We start from the raw sequence: 14,691 nt of genomic DNA, 5'->3' as shown, positions 1-14,691 counted from the left end.
GATGTGTGGAAGGTTTGTGCCATAGGAACCGGTTTGTGTTCTATACCAAAGAATAATTTAAAAAGGCAAAGTCTTTGACCCTCACTTACACTGCCAAGGTTTAAATGTGGGCCGGCCTTTCAGGTTACAGGTCCTACTGAAAGCTCACAATATAGCAGATCCACTTTTCTGACAAATTACCCCTTTCTCACTGACTAACATTAAGCATATCCACTGAAATAACCTGGGACAACATTAATATGGGAGTCATTATTGTTAAACTTCTTTTTAAACTTTTGACATACATCCTTTGGCAGCTCTTCGCCCTCAGTCTGCTAGGTGAATTTCTTACATTGACTGTTGCTTACACATTCAATCTGATCCCATTTTCCAAAAAAAGCCAAGCTTAATAGGTGCTGTGACCCCTTACCTACTATTTACAACATTACTAAAAAAAGGTTATGGCTTCTTATTGATTGATCTCCTCCCCTTCCCTACCCCCATTCAACTACGCCAGTGAACCCACCCCTTCAGCTCTGGCCCTGCTCTACCCAGATCGTAGATTTGAGAAAGTATGCTACAAAGGAGATTCCAGACACCAGGATCCCCATTTTATCATTAATTTACACATTTGGACCTCGCAAAGTCTGTTCTGTGACTTACAGAACACCATTAATTGTGCCACCAGGGTGTCATGAAAATATCTGAGAGAAGCAGTATCAGACGTTTTACTCACAGTGTCTTCCTGCCAAAATTGGTTCAGTCTTTGAGGTGATGTGCCATAGACATAACCCTTTACAATACAGGGACACAGAATAGTACTGACAGACTTAATGCTACCATGCAGACCGGGAGATGGGCTCCACTAACAGCAATGTTGTGAACATTTCTATAGCTTGTGGAATGGCAGTCTATCACCAGTCCATCATAAAAGGAAAGTTGATGGAAAGCTTAACCTACACAGTTCCTTTCAGTTAAATGGTAGAGAAAGATCGGGGTTGCCAGGAGGGCTGGGTTACAGGTGTGGTGGGGGGCTCCAGAGATGGGGAGTGTGAGAAAATGGAACCACACCAGTAATCCGGAAGTTTCATACACCCTGCCAGACGTGGACAGCTGGCATTCCCAAGCTTCAGTGGCACCAGAAATACCAGAGCATTTTTAACTCTCGAAATCCTTTACCAAGATAACAGAAGACAAAATACATAAATCATGTGTGCATGTTCCAGTGTCCCCCAATCACAATGGTCTTTGTTGGATGATCATAAACAATCAAAAACATTTGAGAGACTGACCCTCAAAAGTACAAGAGATTATTTCTGGCTGTTGTCTCATATGAGGATCAGTGAATTCTTACCATACACTGCATGTGCTGTTTTCTTTCTGAATCCTCCATGGTTTGGAAGCATAAATTGCCTCACCATTTAGGCTCAGCCATTTCCCAACAGCCTGAAGTCTTTCCTGGAAGATCGGAGCAATGGTGCCCTCCTTTGTAGGTCCCACATTGAGGAGATAGTTGCCCCCATAACTCACAGTCTGAATTAGCTCCTATCAATTGAAAAGAAAATATTAATATGGTTGTATCTTTCTATTTGCTCGTCACAATCACCAGGCCTTTCTAGTCAACCTACATGATTCCCCACACCCACCACCTGTTGCACTATTACACTACTTTGTGGAATCTACCCCTTGCAAGTAGCAAGGCCAAAAGAAATGCCAATCGCAGGCTAGGGAGGCCATCAGTTTCACATTCATGTTTTTGTTTAAACAAGTGGCTCCCCATATTTCAGGGGCTATGAGCAGTAAATGACTAAAAGCAAAGGATGCAAATGTCCTCAAAATGTCAACAAATTAGAAAATGATTAGCTGTGTCTCAAGATCCACTCCCCTCCTGCCTCCCATGAACAGTTGGCTTCCAACAACATGGCCATTACTACACTTCAGTGATGGTGCCTCCTACGAAAGTTGGAGAATGAACATCTATATTCTAATAAGTATTAAAAAAAAACTAACTAAATACCATCAAAACTTTTACAAATCTTTTAATCTAAAACCAGAGACCAACAATGTTGATAAAGTGTTATGTTGTCTAGGGAAGGAGCAAATACTGAGTTAAATGGATGCTACCATCACTGGAGGGTACAGCAGCAGAAAAGAAAGGTCTAAGATGTACAAAGTGTCCTCGGTGGGACTGACATGGCTGAGGTCACAAAAAGTTCAATGGTGGAATGCATGGTGCCATGAAGCCAAACAGCCTTAGAGAATACAATAAGGCCCTCAATTTCAACCTCGGCGGTCTCTTCCAGAGACCACTGAGGTTCCGCCGGGCCGAAGACCACCAACCCTATTATCATTGCTGGCGACCCTCCGCACTTTTTTGGATGGAGAGCTGCCAGCAGCCATACTGCGGTCGGCGGTGTAGTGGAGGCTGCTCCTCCGTCACCGTCATGTCATCAGAACACCGCCCACCGTAATACAACTCAGTATTCAGCATGGTGGTGTTCTGGTGACGGGGTGCTGGCGGCGGAGCAGCCCCCATGGATCCCGTTCCCTCCCGGAGGATCACCGGAACAGGTAAGGGGGGGGGGGGGGGTGTATTGTGTAGTGTATGCATGCATGGGGGTGTGAGTGTGTAGAGGGGTTGTGTGGGTGCATGTATGTATGCAGGGGGTGTAATGTGTGTTGGGGAAATGTAACGTGGATGTATGTGTGCATGCGTGCATGTATGTGCGCGAGTGGTGTGAGCCTGCGTGTAGGGGGTGTGAGGGGTATTTTTGGGGGGGTTCAATGGGGGTCATGGGTGGTTGGGGAGGGGGTCCTACTACCTTTGAGGGGTGGTAGGGGGTGGTGGGTGTTGGGGGTGGACTTAGGGGAGGTGGAGGAGGGCAGGGGAGACCCCAATCAGTGCCAGGGAATTCCCTGGCACTGATGGTGCATACCACCATGGATTTTGTGGCGGTTGAAAACCCCACGAAATCCATGGTGGTATGCGGGGTCCTGACACCGCCAGCGGACTTGTGGCGGCCGCCGGGCTGGAGACCATTGTCTCCAGCCTGGCGGTTGTTACCGCCATGGCAGACGCTGCGGGACATTGGCGGTGTGGCATATGCCAAACCGCCAATGTCATAATGGGGCGGTAATGACCGCCGGCCTGTTTGTGGTCTTACAGCCCATTTTGCACCGTCCGCCAGGGTTAAAATGAGGGCCTAAATGTCTCAATGATTGAGAGAATGCTGTGGTCAGTTAGTGGCCAAGAGGAGAATGCTAAAGGAGTTTCACTGCAGTAGGAGCAGGTCATCAGTCTGGTGTTGAGTGATTGAAACATGAGAACCTTTTCTCAGTACAGAACACTCAGGAGCGGTTTGGTATTTTATATGACCCATTGTAGTCATCTTCTCAGTTTTCTATAACTAGAAGCTTTCCTGATGATACTTGCAGTAGTCCTCATAGCAGAATAGAGGGCACTGCTATGTATTTGGTGAACCATCTAGAAGTTCAGAACTAAAAACCTTTCTTCAGGGATGGCAGACACAATCCAATCCCTACAAGTACCACAGCCCCTACCAGGAGCACCCCTCAGAAAAACTAGCAGAATGCATTGTGAGGGCCAGGGACCAGCGTCAGGCCTTGATCTCTTAGAGCAAGATCGGAGTCCATCACAGTAGTTTCTAACTTTTTTTCCCCCAAAATACCTAAGAGATCCTTGATCTTTAATAGGCCTTTAACAAGGTGTGGACCATGAGAAGGATTCAAGGGGTGACCATGAACAGAAGGCTTGAAAAGGCCTTCTTGCCCATGTGCTTTTGGAGCAAGAACCTCTATACACATGTCCAAAGTTGTCAGTTAGCAGCCAGCTTGCATTGCTTCCGTTAGAAGCCACAAAGCAACAAAATCACCTCAAGTATCTCACGAAAGCTCTTTTTGGGCACAATTTCAAAAGATGTAAATAAGACTACATACACATAACCAATATGCATACAGACCAATATGCAGGGCTCAACCAAGGTGTGCTTTGACAACTATCAGGACACAGCAACCATATAAAAGGAGCAACCATGGTGGCCCACAAAGAAAGCTACATACTCTCACACATTTACAAACCAACAAACACAAACAACCTTAACCACCTCACAACCCTCAGCATGCTTGCATACACACACACAAATTATGTGTTAAGCAGTAACCAACTCACATGAATTATGCTACTTTCATCCATGAGCTGGTCCACTTTCATGTTCCTCCGATATCCCCAAGAATACCTATCAATTGATGTACACATTTCCCACTTGTGGTCTGGCAGAACACCAGGCTTGTACTTGTCTGCACAGTTGTAGAATCCTCCGTGATGGCAAGAGCAGTTTTGGCACCACCGATCATTGACCACCACAGTATCCTGAAATAACAAAATGAGAAAAAACAAGATATTCACCCACCTGTGATGCCATCACCCCTGGCCATTCTGTGGCAATTAAAGTAGACCTCTGAGAAGGTTTAAATATACATGTTACTTTCCTTCAGTAAGGGCTTTTCTAGTAGATACTCTCTCTACCTGCAGATCCATATCCTATCTAAACCGCAGGTTACTCACCTTGTGAATTTCCCCCATGCACCAGACTGGATTTAGGGAATTTTGATAGCATTTTTTTCTGTGTATAGATAGGTTGGGTTGTGCACCTCCTTGACTGATTTGTCCTGCCCCGGATGTGACGTCAGGCCCACTATACCAGCATCACCTCTGCGCGCTGACAGTTTCTTTCTGATCTTTGTCCGCACCATCCAAAGCAGAGCATGTATAAATCAGAATATGTTCCTGTGTGCAGATGTCTAGGCTGGGATCTTATTAATGGACTGTATGAGGGTCTTCCTCAGAGGGTGGAAGGTAGGTCAGTAAGGTTTCTGCGGCTAGGCTTTCTATCAGAAAAGGCAGTATCAAAGGTTAGCAACTTGTCCTTCTGATACAGACTTCCAACTGCAAATTCCTCAACTTGTGAATAGATACCAAAGCAGTACCTTCCCAGGTGGTAAGTCTGTGGAATGGCTCAGCCCAGGAAATCCTGCAGGACACATCGAGTAAAATGCCCATTCCCACCAGACATGGATGTTCAGGCAGTAATACTTGGTGAACATGTGAAGAGACATCCACATAATGGCCTGGCAAATGTCCAGAACTGGCACACTGTGAACCAGCGCAGTGGTAGCTGCCTTTGCTGTTGTGGAATGAGTGTGCAAACATTCTGGGGGCTTCTATTTTGGCCATCCTGTAGCAGATTTTGATACAAAAAACAATCCTTTAGGAGATAATACTCTATTGCACCGCTTTGCCCTTTTTTTTGCTTCTGAGAAACAGTCAGTACAGTTAGCTACCCTCTCGGTACTCTCTGGGTCGATCAGTGTTGAAAATAAGGGCCCTTTTAGGATAGAAGTGGTGAAGTTGATCTTCCTCCATGCAGGGGTGAGGCAGTGCATACAACCTCAACAGGATTGCCCTATGTGTAAGGGTGTGACTACCTTTGGTAGGAATGGCACTTTTTTCAGAGGAAAATGAGGTGTACCATTGACAATTTTTGATGTTCACTCACTTGACTGGCAAATCTTATGGCGATGTGGAATACCTTCTTCATGGTCATTAGACAGAGAGGACTGTTGTGCATCAGCTTGAAGGGAGTACACATTAGACAGGTGAGAACCAAATTAAGATCCCACTGCAGCATGAAGAAAGGTGTTCGTGGGAACATGTGGATCAGCCCGTTAAGAAAACCAAACACACATCATACTTCAGACACCATGAATACTGAGGAACAACTGGCATATCTAGAGGGAGGGGATTTACTTAGGGTCACATTGCTCCAAAATAAGATCCTGGAGGAGCCCATCAGTACAGAGGAGGTTCAAAGGGCCATTGATTCTCTCAAATTACATAAATCTCCAGGGCCTGGCGAGTTCACTACCCAGTTTTACAAGACCATCAGTTCTGACCTAGTACCGCACTTGACTGCCCTCTTTAATTATGCAGCTGAGACACAACCAGTGACTCCATCAGTGGGTGACCCCCACAACTGCACATCATATCGACCAATCGCTTTGCTGAATTTAGATGCTAAATTATACACCAAAATATTAGCTAGCAGGTTGGAGAACATTATGCCAGAACTCGTTCATCCAGATCAATCTGGCTTCATCAAGGGGTGGCAGACTCATGACAGTTTAAGGAGGACGATTCACCTGGTCAAAAAAGCAACTAAAAAAACAGATCCCAGCCGTGCTGCTACTGTTGGATGCTGAGAAAGCTTTTGACCGGGTGGATTGGCTCTTTCTCACATTACACCGCTATGGTTTTGGGGAACGCTTTAAATCCATGATCCAAGATACCTATGCTCACCCTCAGTCTAGGGTACTAGTAAACAGAACTGCCTCCGAATACTTCAATTTGGAGCAAGGCACTAGGCAGGGGTATCCCCTCTCCCCACTTCAATTTGCCCTCAGTATTGAACCGCTAGCCACTAGAATACGAGCAGCGCCTTCAATCAGAGGTTTAGCCTTTTGCTCAGTGAAACACAAAATATCAATGTTCGTAGATGATGTTCTAATAACTCTGTTGTCCTCCTGGACATCATTGGCAGCCCTACAAACAGAACTCCAATATTTTTAATCAGTTGCTGGCTTAAGTGTCAACCTTCACAATTTCTTTCTACTTAACCTAACCATTCCCACAGAAGAAATGGAGAAGACAGCATCCTTCTCCCCCTTTCAGTAGGTCAACAAAGAAATCACCTATTTAGGAATAAAGATTACCCCCAGAGTGTCTGACCTGTATAAAGCAAAATATCCCCTCTATTACGTCAACTTAAAAATTATCTCAGGCGATGGGCTCTGCTTTACTTGTCCTGGCTCGTCGCATTATTGCAGTAAAGATGACCGTGCAGCAGAGAATACTGTATGTTTTCCAATGCCTATCTGTGGAGGTGGAGTGGGAATTTTTTTCTGCGCTGAGCTCCATGATTATTAACTTAATTTGGCAGGGCCCCAGGGCTCGAATACCATGTCGAGTGAGGATGCTCCCAGGAGATGCGGGAGGGGTAGTCCTGCTGGACTTTACACTCTACTACAGAGTGGCACAACTACAGGTTATATCGAAATGGTCAGTGAGGTAATCTGACAAACACTGGCATGGATTAGAGCGTAAACAGGGAGAACAATTTGGGATGTCCTGTGAATACCCAAACCAGACCGACCCCTCAATGCCTATCTAAACCCCGACTAGAACCACTCTGAAAGCCTGGGAAGAAGCAATTTGCTCACATGGCTTAGCAACTTTCCCCTCTCCATACACCCCAAAACTTTATAATACGGCCTTCCAACCGGCCTTCACATTATGGCCTTTTGATTTATGGAACAAAGATGGCTGCCTTGCTATATCTGACCTCTTTCACAGGTGGGAAATTCTTATTTCTGATACTTGGCAACATAACTTTAAGTTACCTGCCAATGAGATATACCATTACACCCAATTGAAGCACTGGGTAATGCAATCTGAAATGCGACTGGCTGCCACCAGAGACCTTCTCTCTGTAGAGAGGTGTGTTAGATGACTGGAAGGCACTAGGGATTGTATTTCCTTTCATTACTCACTTCAAACATCTGCTACCCACAGGGTCACCTCTCGTCATATAACTTTCTGGGAACAGACTTTGGGGCAGTCAATCATTTTAGATCAATAGCGCAAACTCTGGAATGACATCCCTAGATTTAATCAATCACTCGGGCTAAGGGCAGCACACTACAAAGTGCCTTAGGACTGGTATCAGTACCCAGCCACATTATAAAAAATATATATGGAAACGTCAGATTGCTGTTGGAGAAGCTGTGGCCTTCTGGGAGGCTTCTGACATATCTGGTGGGACTGTCCCGCGATACAGCCTTACTAGGCATAAATTGTGGCACAGATGCGGGAGGTTTTGGGACATCCTCTACCACAACCCCAGAATTTGTTCTGTTGGGATGACAGGAAAATCCTTAAATATCAAACACAGGGAGACAGCTCTATTCTCCAGTTGTGCTTAGGTGCAGCTAAGATGGCTCTAGCAGTAGCCTGGAAGAAACAAGACTCCTATTCTGTACCACTATGGCATGCCTGCCTTTAGCAGGGTCTCACTATGGAACAGATGACAAATATTCTTCCAGACACTCGGAAAGGCTTCGACTATGTGTGGGGACCCTTAGTGCAGTTCCTTTCCATAGGGTTCCCTCTCTCTTTTCCTGCCCCACATGTACAAGAGCACTTCACCTCTTTCCAATCTGATCTCTGGATCTCGAGACCCATCGTGTTTCTTCGCTGGGCTCAGCCTGTTGCAGGCCTCCCGGATTTTCAATTCCTACTCACCACAAGTCAGCAGTCACCATAGCAACTTTGCACCTGCATGAGAGTATGATGACTTCTTCTGTATTACTTATGAACAAATATGAAAGATCTACATGTATGAATCTGTACTTACCGTGGCATTACTACGTGTGATTATGGTATGGGTCATGCTATTATGGTCAATGTAACTTTTATGCCCACAGAAAAAAGAAAAAAAAAGGAAGTTTGATTAAAAAATAAATAATAACAACAGGTGACTTGTAGAGAAATAGCTGGTCTGGTAAATGTAACAAGGCCAAAAGGGCCGAAAGAAGACCCTTAACTGTTGCCACAGCAAGGCCTTGCTGGGCCAAAGAAAGACAAAATAAGAGAACATCAGACAAATGTACGTTTAAGGATAGTACATGAGAAACGCCAGACAACTCACTTCTCCCAGCAGCCTGCATATACAGTTGTGGTGGATGGATAACTAGCTCCCAAGATCACACTAACCACTTCAGGAGGGAGATCAAAAGCCATCAGCTCTCACCGTTCAATCTACATGCATGTAGGTGTAGGTTTTGTGGGGTTTGGTGCAGTACCCAGCCCTGTCACTGCGACCATGAAGTCCTCACGAAAAGGCAGCCATTGCTAAAAGACAGCCTGGGCTACCTTCGAGTGTATCTGACATTTGTGATCCGCTAAGCAGCGTCAACGGAGTCCATCCGCCCTGGTGTTTAAAAATCTTGCCAGGTGCTGGGCAGTCGGAGAGAAGCCCTGTGTTTTCAGCCACATCCAGAAGCATAGAGCCTTCTGACACAGGACCCAAAACACCACATCACTCTGTTGTTGCAATACCACATAGCGGTCATGTTATCCATGAGAATCTGTGCCTGTTCCGACAGATGGTCGGGGGAACGCCTTCAGTGTCAATTGAAGTTGATGTAGAGGCGAGGGTCTGCCAGAGACAAGAGTCCTCCATTCTCCACCTGTTCCAAAAGACCTACCCAATCCAGAAACAATGCATCCATCACAGCCGCTAGCTCTGGGTGGTGTACAGAGAGGGGTCTGCTGCCTGTCGAACTGCAGTTGAACAGCCAATACTGCAGGCCTTCTGCAGTTGCCTTCGACACATAGATGGAATCTGACAGGTTCTCTTGGTGCAGAGCCTACTGAGACTTCAAAATCTACAGCACAGCCTGCATCTGCCACATGGCGTGTTCCATGAGCAGGATGCAGGATTTGCAGGATCCACAACTGCTCCCAGGACCTTCCTCGCGACCAAGATCTTGGCTTGCGCACAATTGAGCATCGGGCCACCATCAGCTTCAGGGACCGCTCTCTCAAAGCCTTCGGATGTATGGCTCGACCCTGGGAGCATGACTTTGGGTCACGATTGCACTTCAGGCATCAAAGACACACGAGGTGCAGATGCGTCACGGACATTGCCTGATGACGGGAACCACAGGACTTAAACCCGGCCTTCCTCAATGACATTCTTGACACTAGTTGGCGTGGAAAGAAAAGAACTAACATCAGCACACCAGGGTGGCACCTTTATAGGACCCGTGACATCATATCTGGAGTGGGCAACAGATGCAGAGCCGATTGATGCCACTTAACGCCATGTAGGTGTACTGCTCAGAAAATTCCCTGGAGCGGACACCAGGGGTAAATTCAAAGGTAAGGAATCAGCAACTAGAAGTCTCCATCAGATATAGATGCCAAAGCAATACCTCCCTGGAGGTGGGCCTGCAACCAGAACGTCTTGGCTGACCGAACAGGCAAAATGTCTACCACGACAAACCTGACTGTCAGGGCAGTAGTGTTTGATAAACGTGTGCAAGGATGCCCATGCAGCAGCCTAACAGATGTCCATGACAGGAGCTACATGAGCTAACGTAGTAGACGCAGCTTTGGCTCTGGTGGAATGAGCCCGCAGTCACACTAGAAGAGACACCAGGATAGTGTCTGGCTTGGCGTTCACACCACTGGCATCAGCCAGCTCCTCATACCCGTTGTCACTATCTAATTGGGCCAAGAGGGTCTTCATGATGTCAGAGTAGCCATAAGTATTCTCAGGCGCTCCAGAGGGGTCAAGCCACCCAAATATAAGGTGCATTGCCTCCTAAAACTCCTCGAGTTGGGCAAAGATTACTCCGGTTCCAGAAAATTCAGGGAGGCAAGGAGCGGACCCAGGATCAGGCTCCAAAAGCGAAGTGCAGGAGCAGGGCCTTGACTTTTAGCATAATTCACATGCCTGGTTCAATGTCTTGGACCAGCTCAACAATGTCGAAGAGCAGTTCAGCTTCTTGGATTTTTTTTATGCCTCTGAGACTTACCAAACGACTTTGCCATCAATGACGACAGACGGGAACGACTCAAAGAGCGGGCCCAGGACCTTCCATGCTCCCAGGACCTGGAGCAGTGCAGAGTTTTCCGATATCGGGTCACCAGCAGCTTTGGCTCCCATTCCTGAATCCCCTTCAAATTCATAGTGCAGCAGTCAGAACAGTTCCTGGAGTTGTGGCCTTTCCAGACACCAAAGGCAAATCAGACGTGGGTCCGTCCAAGACATTTGCCTGTGCCAGGCCCTACAGGGTTTAAAACCCACTGATTTCTTAAAGGACATCTTTAAAGCACACTGGGAGCAGAATTCTCAAAAGAGTCGATAAAATGTTGAAAAAAAAGTGTCCAAGAAAGCTCTTCTGGATCCGTGCCTTTGGCACGGCAAAAAAAGGAACCGAGGTCAGCATGCTGTGGTAGTGCCTGTAAATACACTGTGCATATAAAACTTGGCATGGACTACGCTGTCAAAAAGCTATTTAACACCATCAACTGGCACACAGAGGTACTGCTCAAGATTTTCCAGAACCAGTCTGAGGCCTGGGGTGTATTCTAAGGTAAGGAATCTGCAGTTAGAAGTATCGATCAGATTTAAATCGCTACAACTAAAATCCTGAGTGCAGCTGATCCTCCTCTATAAAAACTATTTAAAAACTTTATATTCAGGCGCAAGACCTATCTTACCTTGGAAAAGGGATTACGTAACAACCATCAGATAACTAGCAGCCTGATTGATACCCATAACTAAACGCAGCACAAATTACTCTGCTTTAACAGCCAGAGTTTCTATCCCCCCATCGACCAAACATTACTTCCTTTCCCTTAGTCAAACTCAACACTGATTGTCGCCATGCCAGTACAAAAGGGGTACACCTGGGAATGTTAGTTACTAAGCTTTATTTTATTCCCAAGTAAACACAGCCTCAAAGAATGAACTCTACAAGATCTCTTAACTTTCAGAGTACTCCCACTCCTCAACTCCCCACACAAAATTACTCATGTGCTCGCCATCAACGTGCTTTAGCTGGATTATAGTAATCCTTGCTACACCAGTCTGTTGAAAGAAAGCTCTCCAAACTTTAAAGTGTGAGGAGCCACATAGCCTGCAGAGCTTGAAAAACTTTGATAAAATACACCAGAGTGAGCACTCAGCTCATGAGAGACACAGCAGGAAGTACATTATGTCAGAGATTGCATCAATTAAAAGAAACATTCTTTTTTTCTTCAGTTTCTGAATAGTCACTTCCAGTACAGGGTATTTGTGGGTGGTGTTAGAGTGTCCTTATATTAATTTGGTTTCTTGCACAATATATATTTCCGTAATTTTTTTTCTTATAAAACGTGTTTATTCCAATAAAAATAAACTGTCTGAACAACTCAAAAAGCCTTCATGACCAATGAGTATTCCTTGTTTAGTTTTCTTATTCTAGCAAATGTAGGACTCCTATCTCCCTCTATGCTCAACCGTTAAGAGCAAACTTTTACTCCATAAAGTTTGATCAACACGCACCACACACAAGCCCTCTTTAGGAGAGGCTAGTAAATCCTGATAGAGCATGTACTAGGTAATTAGCCCCAATAGACGTTACTGCGGAAGTGCCCGGTTCCCCCTCACCAGTTTTGGCTACTGAAAGCAGAACGAGGTCTTGCCAGCGAAATCAGACCCAGATGTTTAGATTCCTGGTAACTGCTCATTACTCATTAAATAATTGTGTGTTCAACTGGTAACCCCCATCAATTCCACCACTTCTGAGTTGGGAATGAATACCTCCTGCACATGAGCACTAATGAGGCTAATTGTGGAGAAATGGGATAGCAAATCAATTCAAATCCAGTTGACAAATCTTACAAAATCAGGACTGCTGGCTGACTTGAATAACTGGCCTCCAGAAAGTGATCTTGAACATCCGACAGGACTGGCTCATTATTAAGAGACGCTTGGAAGAGTAGGAGAAAGTAGTAGTAGACTGCACAGGGTACAGAGAATAACCTTTGGTACAAGCATGCCAGCTACAATAGCATATTTGTTTTGTCTGAGCTGCAGCAGAGGATGTCTTTGCAACTGTGGAGGGGGGGGGGGGGGGGAGTTAAAGAGGGCAGGACACAACCACACACAGCATGTTTTCTTTTTACTCCTCAAGGTTCGGCACATCAGAACACTGTTTTGTTAGATGTAGACAATACATTCTAGTAGTTGCATAAAGAGACTGAATTAGAAATGTCAGTCATTCAGTAGTGCTTCGGTCTATTCCCAATAAGTAACCAGAGAATAAGTGCTGAAGCAGGCGGCTGCTTATGGAGCTAGAGGATTAGCTTTCCCTGCTGAGAGCAGCCCTGGTGCTGTCTCGCTTGCACTTTTAAAGCTACTGCATGCGTAGCAGACTGGCCCCCACACTCAGGGCCGACTTTAGGGCTGTGCTTGAGCGGTGCGGCCGCACCGGGTGCTGATTTGGGGCGCTGACCTGGGGGTTGGGGAGGGGGAGGGCGCTGTGTTTGGCAATAACTTAGAAACTTGCGATAAAAAGGCACCTGCAAAAAAGTTCCTTGTGCGCCCAGCCTTCAGGGAACAATTAAAATGTCAAGATATCTCTTGTGATTAATGTTCCCGCTAGGGAGAGAGAGATGGGAGTTTTGTCTAGCGGCAGCTTTGACTCGCCATAAATTAGCGCAGAAGGTTAATATGCCTGCTGCAAAGAACAGAACTAAATTTTATGTGGATAGCTGAGTAGATTAGAAAAGCCAGCCTTTATCAGCACATTAAAATAAATGAATGTAAGTGAAAGGGGTCTAAGGAGAGATATGGGGCACATTTGTCGGGTGGTAGTGAGAGAATCCGAGGAGGTGGTCATGGGGTTGGGGGGCACCAAAAAAAGACTGTCGCACAGGGCGCCACCAGCGCTAAGGCCCACCCTGCCCACACTACACGCACAACTGCACACAGGAGCACTGCAAGGCTGCCCTGAGGCCCTTACGAGGCTGGCTGCCACTCAAAGCCCTGGGAGCACCACAGGGAAACAGATGAGGGGGCTACAGTACCGTTGTAGCATCTCCCTCGTCTCCCTATTGAGGATATGCTCCTGACAAGGCAAGAAGGAAGACAGGCAATACAAGTGCAAGTACGGCATACGATGGAGATTTAAGAAAACAAGAGAAGGGTCATGCTATGGGGAAGATTTGTATGGTACAACTACTACGCTCTGAGATTTTCATAAAAGATAGTTGTAAAATGATAGTCAATATTCAGTGAATAGCTAGGGGCGATTTTGAGTACACTACTTTTGGTATTTTATAGCACAGTAAATATTTTTGTTCAGTTTGACCCAAGTAAATTGAATAATGCACTTTTCAAGACTGACGACAGCTCTGCATACTTACACAAGTGTTCACCGTTAGATTAGAAACCATGCCTCCACTCACCTGTAACTGCAAAGTAACAGCCAAGTGAAGAAAGTAACTATCACGAGAGGCTGTGAGAAGAACATGACACTCACCTTGTCTAGCTGTAATTGGACAGCACTAGCACTTTTTAGTGAGATGGGGAATCTTTGCTTCTAGTTGGTGGGGAGAACAAGTCCTGTTTTGCAGAGCTGCTATACTCTTTTTATCATAACAGTCTACTTTAAAATATGTGCAAAATCACGTTTTTAATCAGAACATATTGATATGTTACAGGAGGCGCAAACACATGCTCCGTGTAAGGACACCCTCACAGATAAGGAGCTTTACCAATACACAAGATATTTTTATAGATGTATTGTGTATAGCACTTACAAGCTTTGGCTTTAAGAGAAGTAAAATATTATGCACACGTTCAAAAGAGTGGAGAATCACTTTCAAACCACAAGTACTGTATAATGCCATATAATGTGGTTTAGTCTTATTCTGAAAGGGATACAAAGTAGAAGTATTACATGGATTAAACATTGTGTTCCTGCCTAGCACGTCAAATCCACCCCTCTGCACACTGCTATCCTTAAAGGATAAAATTAAACTGCGGAAAGCATTTAAGCAAATACTTAATATTTCAGAAT

The 14,691-nt window shown here is 45.5% G+C and overlaps 1 protein-coding gene across 1 annotated transcript in view; it reads right to left on the bottom strand.

Moving 5' to 3' along the window:
* Positions 1-14,691, bottom strand: part of FUCA1 (alpha-L-fucosidase 1) — an 86,156-nt gene that overhangs the window by 39,363 nt on the left and 32,102 nt on the right. The window contains exons 5-6 of the mRNA XM_069223457.1: positions 4,169-4,369; positions 1,334-1,524 (exon numbers count right to left, since the gene is read on the bottom strand). Coding sequence (XP_069079558.1) covers positions 1,334-1,524; positions 4,169-4,369 — 392 coding nt within the window. The remainder of the gene's footprint in view (positions 1-1,333; positions 1,525-4,168; positions 4,370-14,691) is intronic.

The sequence above is a fragment of the Pleurodeles waltl genome, chromosome 3_1, assembly GCF_031143425.1.
Source record: "Pleurodeles waltl isolate 20211129_DDA chromosome 3_1, aPleWal1.hap1.20221129, whole genome shotgun sequence".
Taxonomy (NCBI): domain Eukaryota; kingdom Metazoa; phylum Chordata; class Amphibia; order Caudata; family Salamandridae; genus Pleurodeles; species Pleurodeles waltl.
This window is presented reverse-complemented; position numbering and strand designations above follow the sequence as displayed.